General features: G+C 38.1%; 1 protein-coding gene across 1 annotated transcript in view; it reads left to right on the plus strand.

Annotated features, from left to right (window-relative positions):
- The window catches only part of MTA3 (metastasis associated 1 family member 3), a 158,472-nt gene that overhangs the window by 87,024 nt on the left and 47,643 nt on the right, over positions 1-23,805 (plus strand). Inside the window, exon 9 of the mRNA XM_060117054.1 lies at positions 20,106-20,294. Coding sequence (XP_059973037.1) covers positions 20,106-20,294 — 189 coding nt within the window. The remainder of the gene's footprint in view (positions 1-20,105; positions 20,295-23,805) is intronic.

The following is a 23,805-nucleotide window of genomic DNA, read 5'->3' on the forward strand; positions in this document are numbered from 1 at the left end:
GTGTCACTTTGTAACAACCTTAAATCCTGTCAACAGGTATTTATGTGAACCAGAACTACATGGAATCTAATCACTACCTGTTTAAAAATTTTTCCCCCAATTCTAAAATTAGTTTATTCTTATTATGAAAAAATTTAAAAAGTAAAGTACAGCAGCCAAAAAAAAAAGTTTTGTCCTCATTATCCAGAGTAGAATATTCTTACCATTTTATGTTTCCTTTCAGCCACTTTTTGTGCATTGCAAACAATATACTAGCAAATTATAGAATAGTACAGAAGATAATATAATAAAATACTATGCAATGCCACCTAAAGCAGATGTTAACATTTTAGTTCTTTGGATTAAACGGATTTTCAACCACTATATTAATGATGAAATCCCTAATATTCTCTCCCTAACCCTATTCCCCATCCTCCATCTGTACCCCTGGCCCTGATCATCCCTGCCTCCTGACAAGAGGCAGCCACTATATCAAATCTGCTGTGTATCTAGTCTGTGTTTTTCTAGTTTTACTATGTATTGATATTTCCAAAAACAACATGAACATTGTTTTACATGTGTTTAAATCTACTTTGTAACATTTTGCTATTTGCTTATTAGTGAGATGTAGCCATGTTAATAAATATGTAACTCTTTCACTCATTTTTAACTCCTTGGTAGTATTTGTAGTATTGTTTCATAGAATACTACACCACATTATTTATGTGTTCTCTTACCAGTGAACATCTGGAGTACTTTAAAAACATTCTCCTTTGCTATTACCCATAATGCTGCATTGGAAATTCTAACACATGTCCTTTCTGAGCATGTGTGCGAGCTTTCTAGGCTGTAACTAGAACTGGAATAATTATTCATAGCGATTCGTAGGGTGGTGCTCATTTTCAGTTTGACCATGTGCTGCCAAATTATTCTATTATATACCATACTAGAAATTTATAATCCCACGAGAAGTTAATGACTGTTTTTCTTTCTGCATCTATTTTCTTACATTGTCTTCAACACTTGGACACTTGCTATGTTCAGACTAAAATTTTTTACTAACCTGTTGCTGCCTCATTTTAACTTATATTTCTCTGATTACTTAATGAGGTTAAGCATATTTTCATATTGGCTCTTCAGATTTTTTTCTTCTTTGTATTTTAGATTCATGTATCTTTTGTACATTCTTCACTTACATTATTCTATTTTTGTCTAATAGTTTTAAAGTTTTCATATTTAAGACTGTAAATATATCTGGACTTTATTTTTAAGAATGGAGTGAGGTAGGGGTCTAATTTTGTTTTTCTCCATATGGAAAATTAATTATTCCAACACCTTTTATTGAATTTGTTGTTTTCTCATGATTTTGTAATGCCCCTCTATCTTATTTCATGGTTCTAGATATGCTTAGGATTCTTAATCTATTCTCTTCTGTTTCATTGATCTGTTTGTCCCTGTGAAAGCACCACAGTATAATAAATTCCGATAGCTGGTAAGACAAGTTCCACGTCACTTTATTTTTAATATATAGTTGAAGTTATTTAAAATAGAGTTTTATATTTTGTCTCCCCTCTACCCCATGTTTTTCCTAACAGTATAATATAAACACTCTTTCATATAAGAATCTGCAAAGTTTTTTTCTAATGTTGCATGATCTTGCCTTGTATATACTGTTACTTATGTAGCCAGTGTCTTGTGACTTAACACTGTTCTTAAGAGATACTGTTTCCCAGATTATAAAGGGGGGTGCTATCTCTGTTGTAGTCCAGCAAATTCCCTCTACACTGAGGAGCTAGAGTGCAAAGCCTGTTCCTGAGATGGGATAGAGCTCTTGTGACAATTGGGGCTGGGATTTGCCTGAAGATGGGTCTGACAGGTGAAGAGCAGATGTGTTGGCTATTGGTTCACAGCGGCAGCGACTCTTTGCTTCCCACTGCTGGTGACTGCTGGGACAGCGGATGAATTTCTTTTGGAAGAGGGCAGAGTCTTCAAGAATCAGTGTTTGTTTTTGTCAGTGAAGGCCATTATAAAAGAAACATTTTAAAGGGCATACAACCTTTATACCTTAATTGGTTTAAATATCATTTTGTGTGTGTTGCTTGTAATAATTGCGTATTATGCTCCTTTTAGTACTTTCACACCCTCCAGTGTTTCCGTGTCTTCTGTTTTATTTCCTTTAATACTTAGCAATTTGGAGTCACTTTTTAATTACATTATCTGAAATTATTTACTACATTATAAATTTTTTTAAGCAAAAATATACTCAGAGGTTTAGGAAATTTTGTTTTGTCTTGTTTGTACAGCTGGTTTCAGAGACAGGATTTGGATCTTAAGTCCTGCTGAGGAGTTCTCTCCACTAGATTACGTCTTCTGTTTTATTCTTGTTAAAATGGCTTGGGTTTAAATATCATTGTTGTCTGTCTTGGATCAGGCAGCACTGAAGATTTGTTTTTTTAATTTATTTTTGTTTTTTTAAATATTTATTTGTTTGTTTATTTATTTATTTACTTTGGTTGTGCCGGGTCTTAGTTGAGGCATCCGGGATCTTTAGTTGTGGCATGCAGACTTCTTAGTTGCAGCATGTCATATGAGAACTCTTAGTTGCGGCATGCATATGGGATCTAGTTCCCCAACCAGGGATTGAACACGGGCCCCCTGCATTGGGAGCACGGACTCTTACCCACTGGACCACCAGGGAAGTCCCTTATTCTTTTCTTTGTTTAATTTTTAAATTTAATTTTATTTATTTTTTTATACAGCAGGTTCTTTTTAGTCATCCATTTTATACACATCAGTGTATACATGTGAATCCCAATCACCCAATTCATCACACTACCACCGCCGCCCCCCCCCCGCCACTTTCCCCCCTTGGTGTCCACACGTTTGTTCTCTACATATGTGTCTCTATTTCTGCCTTGCAAACCAGTTCATCTACACCATTTTTCTAATTCCACATATATGTGTTAATATACGATATTTGTTTTTTTCTTTCTGACGTACTTCACTCTGTATGACAGTCTCTAGGTCCATCCACGTCTCTACAAATGACCCAGTTTCGTTCCTTTTTATGGCTGAGTAATAGTCCATTGTATATATGTACCACATCTTCTTTATCCATTTGTCTGTCGATGGGCATTTAGGTTGATTCCATGACCCAGCTATTCTAAATAGTGCTGCAATGAACATTGGGGTGCATGTGTTTTTTTTTTCTTTTTTTAAATAAATTTATTTTATTATTTTATTTTATGTATTGTTTCTGGCTGTGCTGGGTCTTTGTTGCTGCATGCGGGCTTTTTCTAGTTGCGGCGAGCAGGGGCTACTACTCTTTGTTGCGGTGTGCGGGCTTCTCACTGCGGTGGCTTCTCTTGTTGCGGAGCACGGGCTCTAGGCATGCGGACTTCAGTAGTTGTGGCTCGTGGGCTCTAGAGCGCAGGCTCAGTAGTTGTGGCTCACATGCTCAACTGCTCCGCAGCATGCGGGATCTTCCCAGACCAGGGATCGAACCCGTGTCCCCTGCACTGGCAGGCAGATCCCCAACCCCTGCGCCACCAGGGAAGCCCTGCATGTGTCTTTTTGAATTATGGTTTCCTCTGGGTATATGCCCAGTAGTGGGATTGCTGGATCATATGGTAATTCTATTTTTAGTTTTTTAAGGAACCTCCATACTGTTCTCCATAGTGGCTGTATCAATTTACATTCCCACCAACAGTGCAAGAGGGTTCCCTTTTCTCCACACCCTCTCCAGCATTTGTTGTTTGTAGATTTTCTGATGATGCCCATTCTAACTGGTGTGAGGTGATACCTCATGGTAGTTTTGATTTGCATTTCTCTAATAATTAGTGATGTTGAGCAGCTTTTCATGTGCTTCTTGGCCATCTGTATGTCTTCTTTCAAGAAATGTCTATTTAGGTCTGCGGCCCATTTTTGGATTGGGTTGTTTGTTTTTTTAATATTGAGCTGCATGAGCTGTTTATATATTTTGGAGATTAATCCTTTGTCCGTTGATTCGTTTGCAAATATTTTCTCCCATTCTGAGGGTTGTCTTTTCATCCTGTTGATGGTTTCTTTTGCTGTGCAAAAGCTTTGAAGTTTCATTAGGTCCCATTTGTTTATTTTTGTTTTTATTTCCATTACTCTAGGAGGTGGATCAAAAAAGATCTTGCTGTGATTTCTGTCAAAGAGTGTTCTTCCTATGTTTTCCTCTAAGAGTTTTATAGTGTCTGGTCTTACATTTAGGTCTGTCATCCATTTTGAGTTTATTTTTGTGTATGGTTTTAGGGAGTGTTTTAATTTCATTCTTTTACATGTAGCTGTCCAGTTTTCCCAGCACCACTTATTGAAGAGACTATCTTTTCTCCATTGTATATCCTTTCCTCCTTTGTCATAGATTAGTTGACCATAGGTGCGTGGGTTTATCTCTGGGCTTTCTATCTTATTCCATTGATCTATGTTTCTGTTTTTGTGCCACTACCATATTGTCTTTTTTTTTTTTTTTTTTTTTTTTTTTTTTTTTTTTTTTTTTTTTTTTTTTTTGCGGTATGCGGGCCTCTCACTGTTGTGGCCTCCCCCGTTGCGGAGCACAGGCTCCGGACGCGCAGGCCCAGCGGCCACGGCTCACGGGCCCAGCCGCTCCGCGGCATATGGGATCCTCCCAGACCGGGGCACGAACCCGTATCCCCTGCATCGGCAGGCGGACTCTCAACCACTTGCGCCACCAGGGAGGCCCTACCATATTGTCTTGATTACTGTAGTTTTGTAGTAAGTGTCTGAAGTCAGGGAGTCTGATTCCTCCAGCTCCGTTTTTTTCCCTCAAGACTGCTTTGGCTATTCGGGGTCTTTTGTGTCTCCATACAAATTTTAAGATTTTTTGTTCTAGTTCCGTAAAAAACGCCATTGGTAATTTGATAGGGATTGCATTGAATCTGTAGATTGCTTTGGGTTGTAGAGTCGTTTTCACAATATTGATTCTTCCAATCCAAGAACATGGTATATCTCTCCATCTGTTGGTATCATCTTTAATTTCTTTCATCAGTGTCTTATAGTTTTCTGCATTACAGGTCTTTTGTCTCCCTAGGTAGGTTTATTCCTAGGTATTTTATTCTTCTTGTTGCAGTGGTAAACGGGAGTGTTTCCTTAATTTCTCTTTCAGATTTTTCATCATTAGTGTATAGGAATGCAAGAGATTTCTGTGTATTAATTTTGTATCCTGCTACTTTACCAAATTCATTGATTAGCTCTAGTAGTTTTCTGGTGGCATCTTTAGGATTCTCTACGTAGAGTATCATGTCATCTGCAAACAGTGACAGTTTTACTTCTTTTCCAACTTGTATTCCTTTTATTTCTTTTTATTCTCTGATTGCCATGGCTAGGACTTCCAAAACTATGTTGAATAATAGTGGTGAGAGTGGATATCCTTGTCTTGTTCCTGATCTTAGAGGAAATGCTTTCAGTTTTTCACCATTGAGAATGATGCTTGCTGTGGGTTTGTCATATATGGCCTTTATTAGGTTGAGGTAGGTTCCCTCTATGCCCATTTTCTGGAGAGTTTTTATCATAAATGGGTGTTGAATTTTGTCAAAAGCTTTTTCTGCATCTATTGAGATACATATGGTTTTTATTCTCCAGTTTGTTAATATGGTTTATCTCTTTGATTGATTTGTGTATATTAAAGAATGCTTGCATCCCTGGGATAAATCCCACTTGTTAATGGTGTATGATCCTTTTAATGTGTTGTTGGATTCTGTTTGCTAATACTTTGTTGAGGATTTTTGCATCTATATTCATCAGTGATATTGGTCTGTAATTTTCTTTTTTTGTAGTATCTTTGTCTGGTTTTGGTATCAGGGTGATGGTGGCCTCATAGAATGAGTTTGGGAGTGTTCCTTCCTCTGCAAGTTTTTGGAAGAGTTTGAGAAGGATGGGTGTTAGCTCTTCTCTAAATGTTTGATAGAATTCACCTGTGAAGCCATCTGGTCCTGGACTTTTGTTTGTTGGAAGATTTTTAATCACAGTTTCAATTTCATTACTTGTGATTGGTCTGTTCATATTTTCTATTTCTTCCTGGTTCAGTCTTGGAAGGTTATACCTTTCTAGGAATTTGTCCATTTCTTCCAAGTTGTCCATTTTATTGGCATAGAGTTGCTTGTAGTAGTCTCTTAGGATGCTTTGTATTTCTGCAGTGTCTGTTGTAACTTCTCCTTTTTTATTTCTAATTTTATTGATTTGAGTCCTCTCCCTCTTTTTCTTGGTGAGTCTGGCTAATGGTTTATCAATTTTGTTAATCTTCTCAAAGAACCAGCTTTTAGTTTTATTGATCTTTGCTGTTGTTTTCTTTGTTTCTATTTCATTTATTTCTGCTCTGATCTTTATGATATCTTTCCTTCTGCTAACTTTGGGTTTTGCTTGTTCTTCTTTCTTTAGTTCCTTTAAGTGTAAGGTTAGATTGTTTATTTGAGATTTTTCTTGTTTCTTGAGGTAGGCTTGTATAGCTATAAACTTCCCTCTTAGAACTGCTTTTGCTGCATCCCATAGGCTTTGGATCGTCATGTTTTCATTGTCATTTGTCTCCAGGTATTTTTTAATTTCCTCTTTGATTTCTTCAGTGATCTCTTGGTTATTTAGTAACGTATTTTTTAGCCTCCACGTGTTTGTGTTTTTTACATTTTTTTCCCTGTAAATCATTTCTAATCTCATAGTGTTGTGGTCAGAAAAGATGCATGATATGATTTCAATTTTCTTAAATTTACTGTGGCTTGATTTGTGACCCAAGATGTGATCTATCCTGGAGGATGTTCCATGTGCACTTCAGAAGAAAGTGTAATCTGCTGTTTTTGGATGGAATGTCCTATAAATATCAATTAAATCTATCTGGTCTCTTGTGTCATTTAAAGCTTGTGTTTCCTTATTTATTTTTATTTTGGATGATCTGTCCATTGGTGTGAGTGAGGTGTCAAAGTCCCCCACTCTTATTGTGTTACTGTCCATTTCCTCTTTTATAGCCGTTAGCAGTTGCCTTATATATTGAGGTGCTCCTATGTTGGGTGCATGTATATTTTTAAATGTTATATCTTCTTCTTGGATTGATCCATTGATCATTATGTAGTGTCCTTCCTTGTCTCTTATAACATTCTTTATTTTAAAGTCTATTTTATCTGATATGAGTATTGCTACTCCAGCTTTCTTTTAATTTCCATTTGCATGGAATATATTTTTCCATCCCCTCACTTTCAGTCTGTATGTGTCCCTAGGCCTGAAGTGGGTCTCTTGTAGACAGCATATAGGTGGGTCTTGTTTTTATATCCATTTAGCAAGCCTGTTTCTTTTGGTTGGAGCATTTAATCTATTCACGTTTAAGGTAATTCTCGATATGTATGTTCCTGTGACCATTTTCTTAATTGTTTTGGGTTTGTTTTTGTAGGTCCTTTTCTTCTCTTGTGTTTCCCACTTAGAGAAGTTCCTTTAGCATTTGTTGTAGAGCTGGTTTGGTGGTGCTGAATTCTCTTAGCTTTTGCTTGTCTGTAAAGCTTTTGATTTCTCCATCAAATCTGAATGAGATCCTTGCTGGGTAGAGTAATCTTGGTTGTAGGTTCTTCCCTTTCATCACTTTAAGTATATCGTGCCACTCCCTTCTGGCTTGTAGAGTTTCTGCTGAGAAATCAGCTGTTAACCTTATGGGAGTTCCCTTGTATGTTCTTTGTCGTTTTTCTCTTGCTGCTTTCAATAATTTTTCTTTGTCTTTAATTTTTGCCAGTTTGATTACTGTGTGTCTCACCGTGTTTCTTCTTGGGTTTATCCTATATTGGACTCTGAGCTTCCTAGACTTGGGTGGCTATTTCCTTTCCCATGTTAGGGAAGTTTTCGACTATAATCTCTTCTCTTCTCTGGTCCTTTCTCTCTCTCTTCTCCTTCTGGGACCCCTATGATGCGAATGTTGTTGCGTTTAACGTTGTCCCAGAGGTCTCTTAGGCTGTCTTCATTTCTTTTCATTCTTTTTTCTTTATTCTCTTCCACAGCAGTGAATTCCACCATTCTGTCTTCCAGGTCACTTACCCGTCTTCTGCTTCAGTTATTCTGCTATTGATTCTTTCTAGTGTAGTTTTCATTTCAGTTATTGTATTGTTCATCTCTGTTTGTTTGTTCTTTAATTCTTCTAGGTCTTTGTTAAACCTTTCTTTCATCTTGTCGATCTTTGCCTCCATTCTTTTTCTGAGGTCCTGGGTCATCTTGACTATCATTATTCTGAATTCTTTTTCTGGAAGGTTGCCTATCTCCACTTCATTTAGTTGTTTTTCTGGGGTTTTATCTTGTTCCTTCACCTGGTACATAGCCCTCTGCCTTTTCATCTTGTCTATCTTTCTGTGAATGTGGGTTTTGTTCCACAGGCTGCAGGATTGTAGTTCTTCTTGCTTCTGCTCTCTGTCCTCTGGTGGATGAGGCTATCTACGAGGCTTGTGCAAGTTTACTGATGGGAGGTACTGGTGGCGGGTAGAGCTGACTGTTTCTCTGGTGGGCAGAGCTCAGTAAAACTTTAATCCGCTTGTCTGCTGATGGGTGGGGTTGGATTCCCTCCCTGTTGCTTGTTTGGCCTGAGGCAACCCAACACTGGAGCCTACCTGGGCTCTTTTGTGGGTCTAATGGTGGACTCTGGGAGGGCTCACACCAAGGAGTACTTCCCAGAACTTCTGCAGCCAGTGTCCTTGTCCCCGTGGTGAGCCACAGCCACCCCCTGCCTCTGCAGGTGACCCTCCAACACTAGCAGGTAGGTCTGGTTCAGTCTCCTGTGGGGTCACTGCTCCTTCCCCTGGGTCCCGATGCACACACTACTTTGTGTGTGCCCTCCAAGAGTGGAGTCTTTGTTTCCCCCAGCCCCGTCGAAGTTCTGCAGTCAAATCCCACTAGCCTTCAAAGTCTGATTCTCTAGGAATTCCTCCTCCTGTTTCCAGCCCCCCAGGTTGGGAAGCCTGATGTGGGGCTCAGAACCTTCACTCCAGTGGGTGGACTTCTGTGGTATAAGTGTTCTCCAGTCTGTGAGTCACACACCCAGCAGTTATGGGATTTGATGTTACTGTGATTGCACCCCTCCTACAATCTTATTGTGGCTTCTCCTTTGTCTTTGTATGTGGGGTATCTTTTTTGGTGAGTTCCAGTGTCTTCCTGTTGATGACTGTCCAGCAGCTAGTTGTGATTCTGGTGTTCTCGCAAGAGGGAGTGAGGGCACGTCCTTCTACTCTGCTGTCTTGGTTCCTAATCCCCTTATTCTTTTTTGAAAATTCATTTTATTTTCTTTTATTTTGGCCACACCTCGTGGCATGCAGGATCTTAGTTCCCCGACCAGGGATCAAACCCACACCCCCTGCAGTGGAAGTGTGGATTTTTAACCACTGAACTGCCAGGGAAGTCCCCAAGATTTCTTCTTTTGTCTGCAACATTTATGTGTCTTTTTTTTTTTTAATATTATTTATTTGGTTGCACCAGCTCTTAGTTGTGGCAGACAGGCTCCTCAGTTGTGGTATGTGAAGTTTTAGTTGCAGCATGAATGTGGGATCTAGTTCCCTGACCAGGGATTGAACACAGGCCCCCTGCATTGGGAGTGTGGAATCTTATCCACTGTGCCACCAGGGGAGTCACCACTTATGGGTCTTGGTTTCCTGCTCTAACTATTCTAGGTTCAACTTCACTTGGACTCTTTCTGTATGTTCTTGTGTTGAGATTATATTATTTTCAGTTGCATAAAATTGACATCTTTTAGAAGTCAAAAGCAGGAAGAAGTCATTGTCTCTTGTTATTTCAGATGCCATGACCTGCACCTTTAATCTTGTTTGCCTGGTGATATCATGCCTTCTACTTTGATGTTAAAATATAAGATCTTGAGGCATTTCTGTAAAAATGAATGGGAGTGGTTAAAAATTAGTAATATGTTGATGAGTTTTGCAGATTGTTTTCCAAGAAGAACATATGAAAGGCTGCTAAGTTGTTTTGTGCCATTAAATGAAAATGGATTCATTGTTTAGTTGAATTTGAAGAATTGGGCTCTTATTTTTCTTTCAGTGTTCACAGGCCTGCACAGGTCAGGTTAGTACCTTTCTCTGTCAGGTGACCAGAGCATGGATCTGGAGACCATGGAGAGGGCAGGGTTGTGGAACTGCTGGGACCTGGGTAGCTCGTTCAGGTGATTTTCTCTGTGGCTTGTCCTGTGAGGACTGCAGTCGGCTTTCAGCATTCCTATCTGACATATCTGTTTATCCAAGACAATATATGCCACTTATCAAATCACCAGTAATATTTTGGGAGCAGGTAATTAAGCTGCCTGCAGGATTGTTGGATATAACTTCCTCATTTTCAGGTAGCTGGGCTGTGAATTTCAAACACGGCTAGTCTAAGACATATAATGAGATTTATAATTGTTAAAACATTAAAACCACAGAGGCTTCATAGATTTCACCTTTGTTTCAGTAAAATGGGAAGTATACTTAGTGCAATTTAAAAAGAAAAAAAAATTAGTGTGCAGTAATCCTTACATTCACTCCCCTGTCCCCCTGCATTGTGGATACAAAATTACTTAGAACAGAGTAAACCCTGAAATAGTTACTTAAGTAGTAGTTCTTGGACTTTCTAGCCTTGTTACTTCCTGTTCATGGCTGGAAGGGCCAAGTGCCGTGTGCACTGTTAGGGAGCTATTGCTGGAACAAAGCCTCTCTCTCGGAGAATAGGTAATTGCAGAGATACTGGATTTCTCTTTTGTCTGTACTCTGAGGACTAAAGCAGGTTGGAGGGTAGGATTCTAGATAAAAGCTTTTTGAGTTTTGGGGGGCCTTAGAAATCTTCTGGGATAGACTATATTAGAGATAATGGTTAAGTAACTTATATAAGACTAGAAACTTAGGCTTCCTGATGCTAAATTCTGGTTCTAAGAAAGGTCAGGCTATGTTGATTTAGTAGGGAGGAAATTGCATGCTGGAACATCTCTAATTCTATATTATATCTGGTCTCTTAAAAATGCAATTCTGATTTTGCTGTCCCCTATCTTAGATCCTCTTAGTGGCTTTCAGTTGCACTTAGGGCAAAAACCCAGATCCTTAAAACAGTCCCCAGGCCTTGGCAGTCACCATTCTACTTTACATCTCTCTGAATTTGACTACTCTAGGTACCTCATATAAGTGGAACCATAAAATATTTGCCCCTTTGTGGCTTGCTTATTCACTTAGCGTAACATCTTCAAAGGCCATCCATGTTGTAGCATATGTCGGCATTTCCTTCCTTTTTAAGGCTGAATAATAATCCATTGTATGTGTATATTACATTTTGTTTATCCATTCATCTGTCAATAGAAACTTGGGTTGTTTCTACCTTTTGGCTATTGTGAATAATGCTGCTATGGACCTGGGTGTACCAATGGATTTACTTTTATGATTCTGTTTTTCCCCTTAGAGCTATAGCTGTTTTTTTTGTTTTTTTGTTTGTTTTTTGTTTTGCGGTACGCGGGCCTCTCACTCTTGTGGCCTCTCCCGTCGCAGAGTACAGGCTCCGGACACCCAGGCTCAGCGGCCATGGCTCATGGGCCTAGCCGCTCTGCAGCATGTGGGATCCTCCCGGACCGGGGCACGAACCCGTGTCCCCTGCATCGGCAGGCGGACTCTCAACTGCTGCGCCACCAGGGAAGCCCAGAGCTATAGCTTTTGATCCATATAGCCTTATGCAAGTTAATTAACCTCCGTGTCTGAGTTTCCTCATCTGCAGTGGAAATAAAATCTATCTGCCCTGAGGTTATGGATTGACAAGAAGAGGGTATGCAGACATACCCCTATAATTGCTGATATATGTATCCAAGCATATAGAACTTGATGGAACTGCATTGGCTCCCCAGAGCATGCCTTGGGCCTGGGCCCCTGCATTCTCTGGAGCAGCGTAGAGCTCCCTGTGCCATTGGCTGTCCAGGTTGGGTGGAAGACAACTGATTTAATGCTATGTCACAAGTCTTTTTGAGCTTCCATCAATATTCTAGAAGAAATTACGTTCAGCAGTTTATGCACCTTCATTTAAGGTAATGTTTACAAACACTGGGCTCTTCTGGCTCTTGAGGCCCTGTCCTCACTAGAAGAGAAAGTAGGTGGTGCCTCAGTGTCCTCCTCCAGCCTCTGGAAAAGTCTGTCTCTGACTTACCTTTTGATATCAACTTGAGGATTAAACAAGATAATACTTGTAGATCATCTGGAACAGTATCTGGCACAATGTCAGAGCTCAATAAATACTAGTTGTTATTGTTGTGCTGATAACAATGATGCATTCCCCGCCCCCCCATCTTTGTTGAGTCTCATTTACTTTCTTCTGATTTTATAGCATTACCGATTGTCTGAAAGTGGTTTTTTCATGCCATATTTATTATCATTGTAGTAGGTTATCAAGTTTGAATATGGTCATTAGGCTATAATTAACCATGCATGTTAATATAATTGTTACAAGGAAATCACTATACAGTTTAAAATCTTCTGCTTAAAACAAGCTATACTTTTTACAATAAAAATTTTCCCATCAAGAAGAACTTAGAAAAGATAATTAACTTATTTTTCTGATAAGAGAAGGTTGATTTAACCAACAATAGTTTTATTCTTCAGATGCTCTTTGTAAAAATGCCAGCTGTTGACCATGCACTTCACTCTCTTTGTGATTCCTGTTCAAATCACACACTTCATTTAGGGCTTTGAGGAATTGAGAACAGTTTGGAAATCATAGTCATTACATCGTTTATAGAAATTGTACTCAGCAGAATATATGAATCTTTTGATTAACATTTTAGACATCAACTCACATTAAAAAAATCTAGTCTTCAAAATGAATATAAAATTGATTAAATGAGAATTCACATAATTTTTAAAACTCAGTTTGCTAAAACTTAACAGTATTATCCATGTTTCCAAGACCGTAAAATTAGAATTTGAACTAATGGACTACCACTGCAGTAAAAAATATGAAACGTGAAATTTTCCTTCCTTCTAAATACATCATTAAGGCAATAATATTCTACATTAGGCACATTTCCTTTTTGTCTTATGATGTATTATTGCAGTTAAGAATTTTAAAATGTTATTAAATGGGCTTAGAGACACTGCGGACTGTCTTAGGGGGAATTGTTTGCTTGTGTTAAGGTCTGTTTATCCATCTCTTTCTTTTAAACTTAAGCTTAAATTTGTTTTTGTTTCATTTTTTGTTTTGGGTGTATGTCGCCTTTTACTTTACTTTTCTCCCATGCATTTGACAACTAATATAAGAAACATTAGAAAGTCACCGTAGAATTGAACTATGGAGAAATACAATGAAAATTGTTTTAACTTCTGTCTAGGGTGAAGAGATTTGGATTTTACAAGTGTGAGTTAATGAAGCCTTGTGGTTATAATTTCTTAAAACTTGTTATTTTTGTATTTTGAGATAATACAAAAATAGTACTAAGGCTTCCTGTATTCCCCTTCACCCAGATTCCCCAAATGTTTACATCTACCACGTTTCCTTTATCATTCTTTCTCTGTATACATATTATTATTATTTCTGAACAGTTTGAGAGTAAGTTACAGAATGGATGTCCCTTTATCGCCAAGTATTATTTGAGGAGGTATTTCCTAAAAGAACAAGGATATTTTCTCACTGAACCACAATACAATTTGCAGATTCAGGAAATGAACATTGTTATAGTACTATAACAATAGTACTATAACGATTTAATATTACTAACAATTTATAGTACTATAAATCTGGCTTTAGTCAGATCCATAGTTGTCTCAGTAACATTCTTTATAATAAGAGAAAAAAAATTTTTTTTCTCATCCGGGATCTACTTGAGAATCACTTACTGCATTTACTTGTCATATCTCTTTAATTTCCTTCAATCCTGAACGGTTCTTCATTCTTTCTCTCTTTTGTGACCATTCTTTCTCTTTTGTGGCATTTTGAAGAGCACAGGCCATTTGTTTTGTACCATGTCGCTCCATTTGGGTTGTGGTTATAATTTGATTAATAATTAGAGTAATTTTTTATTCTATTAAAGTCCCTTTTGGGGGCTTCCCTGGTGGCGCAGTGGTTGAGAGTCTGCCTGCCGATGCAGGGAACACGGGTTCATGCCTTGGTCCGGGAGGATCCCACATGCCGTGGAGTGGCTGGGCCCGTGAGCCATGGCCGCTGGGTCTGTGCGTCCTGAGCCTGTGCTCCGCAGCGGGAGAGGCCACAACAGTGAGAGGCCCGCGTTCAGCAAAAAAAAAAAAAAAAAAAAAAAAAGTCCCTTTTGGTCAGTTACATCAGGAGATTTTCCATTTTTCCTTAGGTTTTCCAATTTTTCATAGGTTTTTTTTTTTTTTTTTGGCCACATGGTGTAGCTTGTGGGATCTTAGTTCCCTGACCAGGGATCGAACCTGGGCTCCAGCAGTGAAAGCGCAAAGTCCTGACCAGTGGACCACCAGGGAATTCCCTGATAGTATTTCTTAATTAGGAAATTTTTTGATGCCTGTAGTTATAAATAGCTTTTTATTCCTGTTATTGTTTATGTGTCATTTCCCATTTTTTTCCTTGATAGTTTTGCCAGAAATTTCTCTTTTATTGTCTAAAAGAATGAAATTTTAGTTTAGTTGATCTTCTTTATTGTATGTCTGTTTTCTGTTTAATTTATTTTTGCTCTTTATTATTTTCTTCCTTCTACTTTTCTTTGGCTTTACCCTGATATTAACTATACCAGCTTTAAAGACCAATTTTTAGCCCATTAATTTTATTTATCTACTTTTCTGTTATTAGTAATTAAGATTTTAAATGTCCCTCTGTATCTCATATTTTTATATGTATTATTTTCTTTATCACTTGGTTCTAAGTATTTCCTAATTTACTTTATAATGTTGCATTTGATTGAGAGTTAATTTCCAAGGAAATGTGGTTCTGTCTAAATAAATAAATCTATCTTAATTGCTTTGGGGGTTGTGATCAGAGAACATGTATGATACCAATTATTTTAACATATTGTGATTTCCTTTAGGGCCTGGAATATAATCCTCCTGAGGATTGTGCTCCCTAGGTCTTGCCCACTTTCACCTCAGCATAGTCACAGCTAACTTTCTGTTTGGTCTGTTCTCTCTTGTAGCAGTTTAGAAAATACCTCAAAGTTAAAGCTCGGGTCAGTGTGGAAGCTCATCTCTCATACTTCCTCTTCCTGAACTATCTTAGCCTCTCCTTCCCTGCATTGCTTGTTCTCCAGTGTCTCCACATAGCTGTATTCCATATTTGCCTGGTTTGTGTCTGGAATCAGAGCTGGGGGGAAGAACCCACAGTTATGCTCAGGGTAGATTTTGGAAGTGACATTAGAGCCATGGGGCTACTATGGCCTGCTGCCCCTGGAGCTTTCTCGTGGTAATAATCGAAAGGTATGAGTACACATAAGAACATAGCTCTTGGGTGTTTATAGATTGATTTGAGTGAATGACAACCAGGTCTTAACAAATCTGATTATGAATGAGGGATTTTGCTTTGAGTACTGTGCATTGAAGCAAAAATTGACTGGATGGCATACTTCTCATATATAAAAATTTTTGCCTTGATCGTGGTTTGAGGTTTACTCATGAGAGTTTTTATTTCTACTTGGAAAAAACTATATGCTCATTAATTTTAAAATAGATTTGATGGTCTGAATGCTATAGTTTGTGCTGGAGTAAACTTTTTGTAAAACTTTTAACTGAGCAAATCGATAGTATTGAATATATATGGGTATCAGTTAGCCATTACCAAAATAATGTCACATGTTACAGATTGGGTTCCTGGGAAACAGATTCTGAGATGAGATTTGCATGCTGGAAGTTTATTAGGAAGTACTTTTGGGCTCAACACCTGTGGAAGAGAAGGGAAGGAGGCAGGATTGAACAGAGGGAGAAGGTAGGCTCTGATACAGTGTGAATGAAGGCCTCACCCTTTACACTTCTGCATCATTGGATGCTGGCTGCCCCAGGAAGAGGGCATGACCTTGGGCGATGAACCTTTCTTAATTTGAGATCATTCCAAAGAGAAGCAGCAGCTGTAGGCTGTTTGTTCACAGCACTTCTAAGCACTGGGTGAATAAGCTCTTAATTCTCAAAAGGGAAAATGCAGTATCTATTACAATGCCCAGAATTTCATTGGCTTATAAACAACAAACATTAATTTCTCATGCACCCCTGTACAGATAGTCTAGGATTCTGCTGAACTGTACTGTGCTGATTCAGGTGAGAAGCTGCAGGTTAGGTCCACATCTAGTCCATGTATCTCTCATCCTCTGTTGACAAAAGTCAGTAGCACAAGGCCAAATGCACAGGCCCATGTCAAGGCTCTGTTATGTCACACATCTTAAGAGCCAGTTGGCCACACAAGTCACATGGCCAGGCCCAACCTCAGCAGAGTGGAAGAATATGCTCCCTTGGAGGTCCAGGAGAGGGAGTAAATTTTTGCCAAACAATAGTCCAGTTTACCAAAATGTGATTCTGCTTAATGAACAAAAGATGAGAATTCCACTGCCAAGATTTCATTGTCACTCTTTCTCCTAAAATACTTCTGTTTGTCATCTCCATCTGTTTTGAATGAGATGAAATGTGACAACACCTTCACCACTATTTGGCAGAGAGAACAGCTTGTACTGAGTTCTTCTGATTTTTAAAAATTTAGATTTGAATGGATTTGTGTGTATCTGTATCTCTATTGAAAAGATGGTATCTTTGCAAAGTATTTATCTGGAGGGAGGATTTTCAGTTTCAGGTTCTTTATCTTATTTTAAATTGAGGTATACCTATAATAAAGTGTATTAAGTACACTTAGGTGCACAGCTGATAAATTTTTACATATGTCTACATCCATATAACCACCACCCAGATGTAGATGATGAACAGGGTTCCCTCATGCTTCTTCCCAGTCAATGATCCCCTCTTCTGAGGTAATCATTATTCTGACTTCTCTCATCATAAATTAATTGTTATTTTTCTCAAAATTTATAAAAATGGAATCAGCCAGTATGTTCTCTTATATGTCTAGCTCTTTGAGTTTTTATCTTAACTGATAAACTGTAAGTTGTTGGTTACATTGTCAAACTCCTATGTCTTTTCTTAGCTTATTTCTGTGAGTCCTCACTGGATGTTGTCTCTTTTGTTCTAGAAACTATATTTTGTGTTTTACTTACTTACTAGCTTTTTGTGGTTGGATTAGACTATACAAAAGTTCATTCAGAAGAAGCTTCTATGTATGTCAGAAAGATGGAGTTAATATGCACTCCTGGCAAATAATGTGATCCTCTGGTTTCCTTTGTAAAGTTGGTCATTGATTTTTTTTTTTTTTTTTTTTTTTTTTTGCCGTATGCGGGCCTCTCACTGTTGTGGCCTCTCCTGTTGCGGAGCACAGGCTCCAAATGCACAGGCTCAGCGGCCATGGTTCACGGGCCTAGCCGCTCCACGGCATGTGGGATCTTCCCAGACCGGGGCACGAACCCGTGTCCCCTGCATCGGCAGGCAGACTCCCAACCACCGCGCCACCAGGGAAGCCCCTGGTCATTGATTTTTATTAACAGGACTATTCCTTAGGCATTTCACAGTACCTGTGTCTCATGGGATGTTTATTTTCTACACATACTGATCATTACTACACTTTCCCCTGGGCTGTAGTCTAAATGTGTGGGCTATGGAGGTTTCATAGCTGTGGTCAGCCTTATTCCGACTCAGTCTTTCCATTTGATTTGTGACACAATGCAGGAGCTAGTTTTCAAAAGCAAATGCTTACTTCAGTGTTCAGTAACACAAACACACTCTGTAAAGAACAGAACCTTTAAAAACAACCTGATCGGGGCTTCCCTGGTGGCGCAGTGGTTGAGAGTCCGCCTGCCGATGCAGGGGACGTGGGTTCGTGCCCCGGTCCGGGAAGATCCCACGTGCCGCGGAACGGCTAGGCCCATGAGCCATGGCCGCTAGGCCTGCGCGTCCGGAGCCTGTGCTCCGCAGCGGGAGAGGCCACAGCAGTGAGACGCCCACGTACCACAAAACAAACAAACAAACAGAAAACAACCTGATCACTTGGGATTTTGGTTACAATCACTTATAGAGGCTAGGATATTACTTTGGTACTTGAAGCCTTATTAGATAATAGCCCATCGTCATTTTAAAAAGTGCCTATAAGGAAGGCATTTGCCTTCACCTAACATGAGCAAAAGACTGAAAATCCATTCATGCTTTGAGTGGTTGGTATAATAACAGCTGAGAAAAGCTCATTCAATTCTGTGACTTTTGGTTTCAGAGCACCTGTTCAATATAAAAATTACTTGTATCTCCTGAGGAATCTCAGCAGCAGTTAACTTGTATAATTATTGATTTTGAATGCTATTTTTTTTTTTTTTAGTTATCCACTGTAAATTTAGGAGTTTTAAACATAGTTGTTTATGGAAATATATTATTGTTTGAAGGGACCCCTCAATGCTGTTGATCTTTGCATTTTTATAGATCAGTTATCTAGAAACAATAGTTTTTTAATTTCAGGGATGGTGTTAAGAGTGTATAACTGTAACATACAGTTAAAACGGCTGAATCTGTCAAGTGAGAGGTTAGCTAGAGAAGTGGAATTTAGTTGATTCTGAAGTTTGCCGAGCATAAGGGAAGAATCAAGATCAATTCTAACATTTTTGTAACCCCTGCTGCAGAAGGGTGAGAAGAAATTCACTTGAAAGTTGAAGTTATTACTCCATGATTGTGACACATATAGCAAAAGTCTGCACATGGTCAGTATGGTCTTAGCTGTGGTTACACCTAGGAAATTGATAATGAAATCCCTACTTGCTTTTGTTTTGTGGAATCCAATGATTTATTTTAGGGGGGATGTCAACCCTTGTTAAAGCAGTTAGTTACTGTTCCTAATCATGTCCTAAATCCTGCCGTTAGCTCTGTCAACAAATTCATATTCAGCATCTTTATGTATCACAGTATAAATATGTACTTTTAATGTGTATTTTAGCTAATAATTTTTTTCTCTTTAATAGATGTTAGTTGATATTGGAGCTTATTTTATGCTTTTGTACCAGTGGGGAACTGTCCACTGTCCCCTACCAGATATTTTGGGATCACTTATAAGCTAAATTTTTAACAAACATAGACGTGACTCTCCTCATTTATGAAATTTTTAATAATTATCAGAAGATACTTTGTGTAGAAGGTGTAAAACTTGGCTTTCACATGTTAGAAAGTTTAAACAGGACTAGTTCTCACTTGGCAAGGATTTGATCACCAACCAAATTTGTACCACACCTATATGCTTATCCAGACACAACTGACTGTCCTGTTCAGCAGGTTTCCTGCTACACATACAAATACGCATGCATATTATGAATAGATCTTTTTAAAATAAGCTAGACCCTAGGTACTTCTGAAAAAAGCCACTTATATTATCCTAATCTATCTTTCCTCCTTTCAAATCACTCACCCTTGAAATATATATGAAATCCACACTGGCCTAGGTAGCTGTTCCAAGCAAGCCTGGTCATCTATTCTTGGTCTTACAGAATTTCAACTAAGTTACTGTTTTTACATGGATATATAATTTTGTTTTGTTTTGTTTAACATGGATGTGTAATTTTGTTTTCATCATTCTCAGTTTCATTGTTTTTTCTCCATCTCTTGTTCTTAGTATATCATTCTCTTACTCCAACCTGAGAATATTTTTTCTCACTCTGATACATCCTCTGTCTACATATTTTTTTTTTCCCTTGTCAAGGAAGGCTGTGCCAACCTTATACAATAGCTGAAGTGACTCTGGCACTTTTAACCAAAAGGATGATGGAACTTACTGGGTTCCCATTTTAATTCCTGGAGGTCCTAGATCTTCATAGTTAGGTTGCTGTAACAAACAAATGCATTTAAAAAAATACATACCTTAAAAGGTACAAATCAACATGTTCTTGAAAGCAATACGTGATGTTTTAAATAACTGCCTAAATCCATTGTTTAAATTTTTTTCTTAATTGTGTTACTGAAAAAGTAAATACTAAGTATATTGTTGCTAATTAAGTGCATCATGCATTTTAATATTTCTGTTCTTAAATAATCTAACAAGTTTGCATTTCTGGCTGATCTTTTCTCTCCATTTTCTTTGTTTTTTTTTAGTTTCATGCTATGGATACGTTGTATAGGCACAGCTATGATTTGAGCAGTGCAATTAGTGTCTTAGTACCACTTGGGGGACCTGTTTTATGCAGAGATGAAATGGAAGAATGGTCGGCCTCTGAAGCTAGTTTATTTGAAGAGGCACTGGAAAAATATGGCAAAGACTTCAACGACATACGTCAAGACTTTGTAAGTAGAAAATTGTGAATTAAATAAAAGTTGGGGTGGGAATATTTTATCTGTTTTAAAAATTTGGTAAATCTTAAACTATTCATCTAGCAAGCCTGTGACGTAGTAATTTTCATCTGCTCAATGTAGAATGCAGGCCAGTGTTGTGGAGGGAGAAACTGACATTTGTCTTGAGCAGTAATTGTAAGACTCAGGGTCAGGAGGCAATATGAATTAATCCTCTTCACCTCTCTCTGAGTTCCAAGTTAAAAATATGCACAGCTTTTCTAACCATTTGCACGAAATATTTCTGATCTCTGCCTTTTAAGCTTGTTGCTCTCTTTTAAACCTTCAGTATTTTTCTAGTTATCTTACTAATCATTGAGCCTGAATTTGATACAGACCTCTATTATAGAAACGACCTGTATCAAGCAGAGCAGAAGAATTTGCTTTATGGGTTTTCCATCTTTACTCTTCTTGATGATATGCAAGATCTTACTTACATTTTAAATACTAGGTAATCTTGTCTACTATTATGTACTTCCTTTGTCTTTGTATTTATGGAATTGCTGTCTTTAATTAACCTTACAGTCTCTTTGAAATGGGGAAATTTCTATTTGAGAAGTTCATAAATAGCTTTCTATAGCAGCCATTCTTTTTTTTAAAAAATATTTATTTATTTATTCATTTATTTATTTGGCTGCCTCGGGTCTTAATTGTGGTGCATGGGATCTTAGTTGCGGCGTGTGGGATCTTAGTTGCGGCACACAGGCTCTCTGTTGCGGTGCACAGCCTTCTCTATAGTGGCGCACGGACTTAGTAGATGCAGCACATGGACTCTAGAGTGTGCGGGCTCAGTGATTCTGGCACATGGGCTCTCTAGTTGTGGCAAGCGGGCTCTAGAGCACACGGCTTAGTTGCCCCACGGCATGCAGGATCTTAGTTCCCCGACCTGGGATCAAACCAGCATCCCCTGCATTGCAAGGCAGATTGTTAATCACTGGACCACCAGGGAAGTCCCAGCAGCCATTCTTTTTTAAAATTTATGAAAATAGACTCATTGTAGCCTATGAAGTATTTAATGTGAGCTAAGATCCTGCCTTTTATGTTGTTGCATCTTTTTTTAATTATTTCTGAAGGAAAATTTTACTTATCTATATGAGTTGATATATTAAATCCTAAACATGATAATTAAAGCTGTTAGTGTCACTGGCATTTGTTTTGGCAAAACTTTACTGACACCCAGGTTGTTATATGTCATGGTTTCAATTTACAGGGTGTGCAGCTGGGAATATAAAATACATTGGTGGCATTTAGCTTCAGGTGGTCAGAATAACACAGCAGTGCAATGCTACTAATATAATGTAGCTACACCACTAAATAGAAACCGCAAAAACAAAACCCCCTAAAGAACAAAGGCTGCAGGCCTGATAAAGGAGTAGAAGATGAGAAATACTAAAGTGAAACTAGTTTTCCCTTCACTGAGTGTGACATGCTCATTTTATGTCCTGATCATCATTCTGAACTCAGTTCAATTCAACAAATGTTTATTAAGCACCTGCAACATACCAGGCCCTTAAGTGTGCACTAGACATTCATCAGAAATGTAATGTGGTCCTTACTTTAGGGAATGATTCATAGTCAAGATCAAGCGATTGAAAGATAAGCCCTCAAATAAAATATAATGTAATTATTTCTGTCAGTAGTAAGAACGAGTATTGTGGAAGTGGTGGGAAGGGAATTATTAGTTGTGCCAGTCAACTCAGGAGTGTCTTCACGGAGTTAACTGGCGTTTCAGCTGGACCTCTGATGGTAAAGGGAGAGAACAGCAGATTGACGGGTATACGCTCAGCTGTGAACCTTTTAGACAGCCCTCCTGGGCACTTAATACAGGACTAGGAAATAACTCTGAACAGTAGCTTGGTGCAATATACTTGGACATAGAGGCTGGCATTCATAGAAGGTAAAATAATGCTGTGAAAACGAGTATAACAGCAATAATGCTGTTAAATGGTTTTTTGTTACCTTCATGATCTAACAAAATTCTTGTAAATTTGTGGCATGATAAAGTTTTTCTGAAGGTGGTTAGAATGCTTGTTGATGAGCCAGTCCACATTAGATTTGTTGTATTTTGGAGCTTGGTATTGGCCGCCAGTGTCAAAAAGCTTAGATAGACCATCAGGAGGCTACTCTTCAGAGGGTTTGTGTTTTGTGTAGCTTTGGGTGTTTGTTTGTTTTTTTTTAGATCTTTAGGCTTTGTTTTATTTACTTATTTATTTTTATTGAAATATAGTTGATTTACAGTGTTAATTTCTGCTGTACAACAAAGTGATTCAGTCATACATACATATATATATATATATATACATTTTAAAAAATATTCTTTTCCATTATGGTTTATCACAGAATATTGAATATGGTTCCCTGTGCTATACAGTAGGACCTTGTTTATCCATTCTATATATAATAGTTTGCATTTGCTAACCCCATTTTGGTGTTTTTAACTTATTATCTCTCCCTTCCACCACCCTATACTTGTAAAGTAATGTATAAACCTAAAGGCCATATTTGACAAGCCTACAGCTAACATCATCATCATTGGTGAAAAGCAGGTACATGAAAAGGTGTTCAAGGGACTTCCCTGGTGGTCCAGTGTTAAGACTCCTGGCTTCCACTGCAGGGGGCATGGGTTTGATCCCTGGTCGGGGAACTAAGGTGCTGTATGCTGTGTGGTATGGTCAAAACAAACAAACAAAAAAGGTGTGCAACATCACTAATCATCAGGGAAAACCACCATGAGATTTTGCGTCATACCTGTTAGGATGGCTATTATTTTTTTAAAAATGAGAGATAACAGACCTTGGTGAGGATGTGCAGAAGCATTGGCATTAATTCTTCTTTAAATGTTTGGTGAAGTCATCTTGTCCTGGGCTTTTCTTTGTTGGAAGGTTTCTGATTACTGATTCAGTCTTCTGTTCACATTTTCTATTTCCTCATGATTCAGTCTGGATAGGTTATATATTTCTAGGAATTTATCCATTTTTTCTAGATTATCCAATTTGTTGGCATGTAATTTTTCATAGCATTCTCTTAGGATCCTTTTATATTTCTGTGATATCATTTGTAATGTCTCTTCTTTCACTTCTGATTTTATTTATTTCAGTCTTCTCTCTTTTTTCTTAGTATAGCCAGTGGTTTGTCAATTTTGTTTATCTTTTCAAAAAAACGGCTCTTAGTCTATAGATCTTTTCTGTTGTTTTCCTTGTTTCTATTTCATTTATTTCTGCGTGATCTTCTTTTTCTTCTGATTGGAATCACTCTCTTTTCATTCTTTGTTTACCCTTTCCTCCTCTGACTGGATAATTTCTCATGACCTGTCTTTGAGTTCACAGATTTTTCTGCTTGATCAAGTCTGTTGTTGATGATCTGCATTGTATTTTTCATTTAATTCATTGTATTCTTCAGCTTTAGAATTTGTTTGGGTTTTCTAAAATGATTTCTCTCTGTTGAACTTCTTGTTTTGTTTGTATAT

This window comes from Mesoplodon densirostris, chromosome 14, assembly GCF_025265405.1.
Source record: "Mesoplodon densirostris isolate mMesDen1 chromosome 14, mMesDen1 primary haplotype, whole genome shotgun sequence".
Lineage (NCBI taxonomy): Eukaryota > Metazoa > Chordata > Mammalia > Artiodactyla > Ziphiidae > Mesoplodon > Mesoplodon densirostris.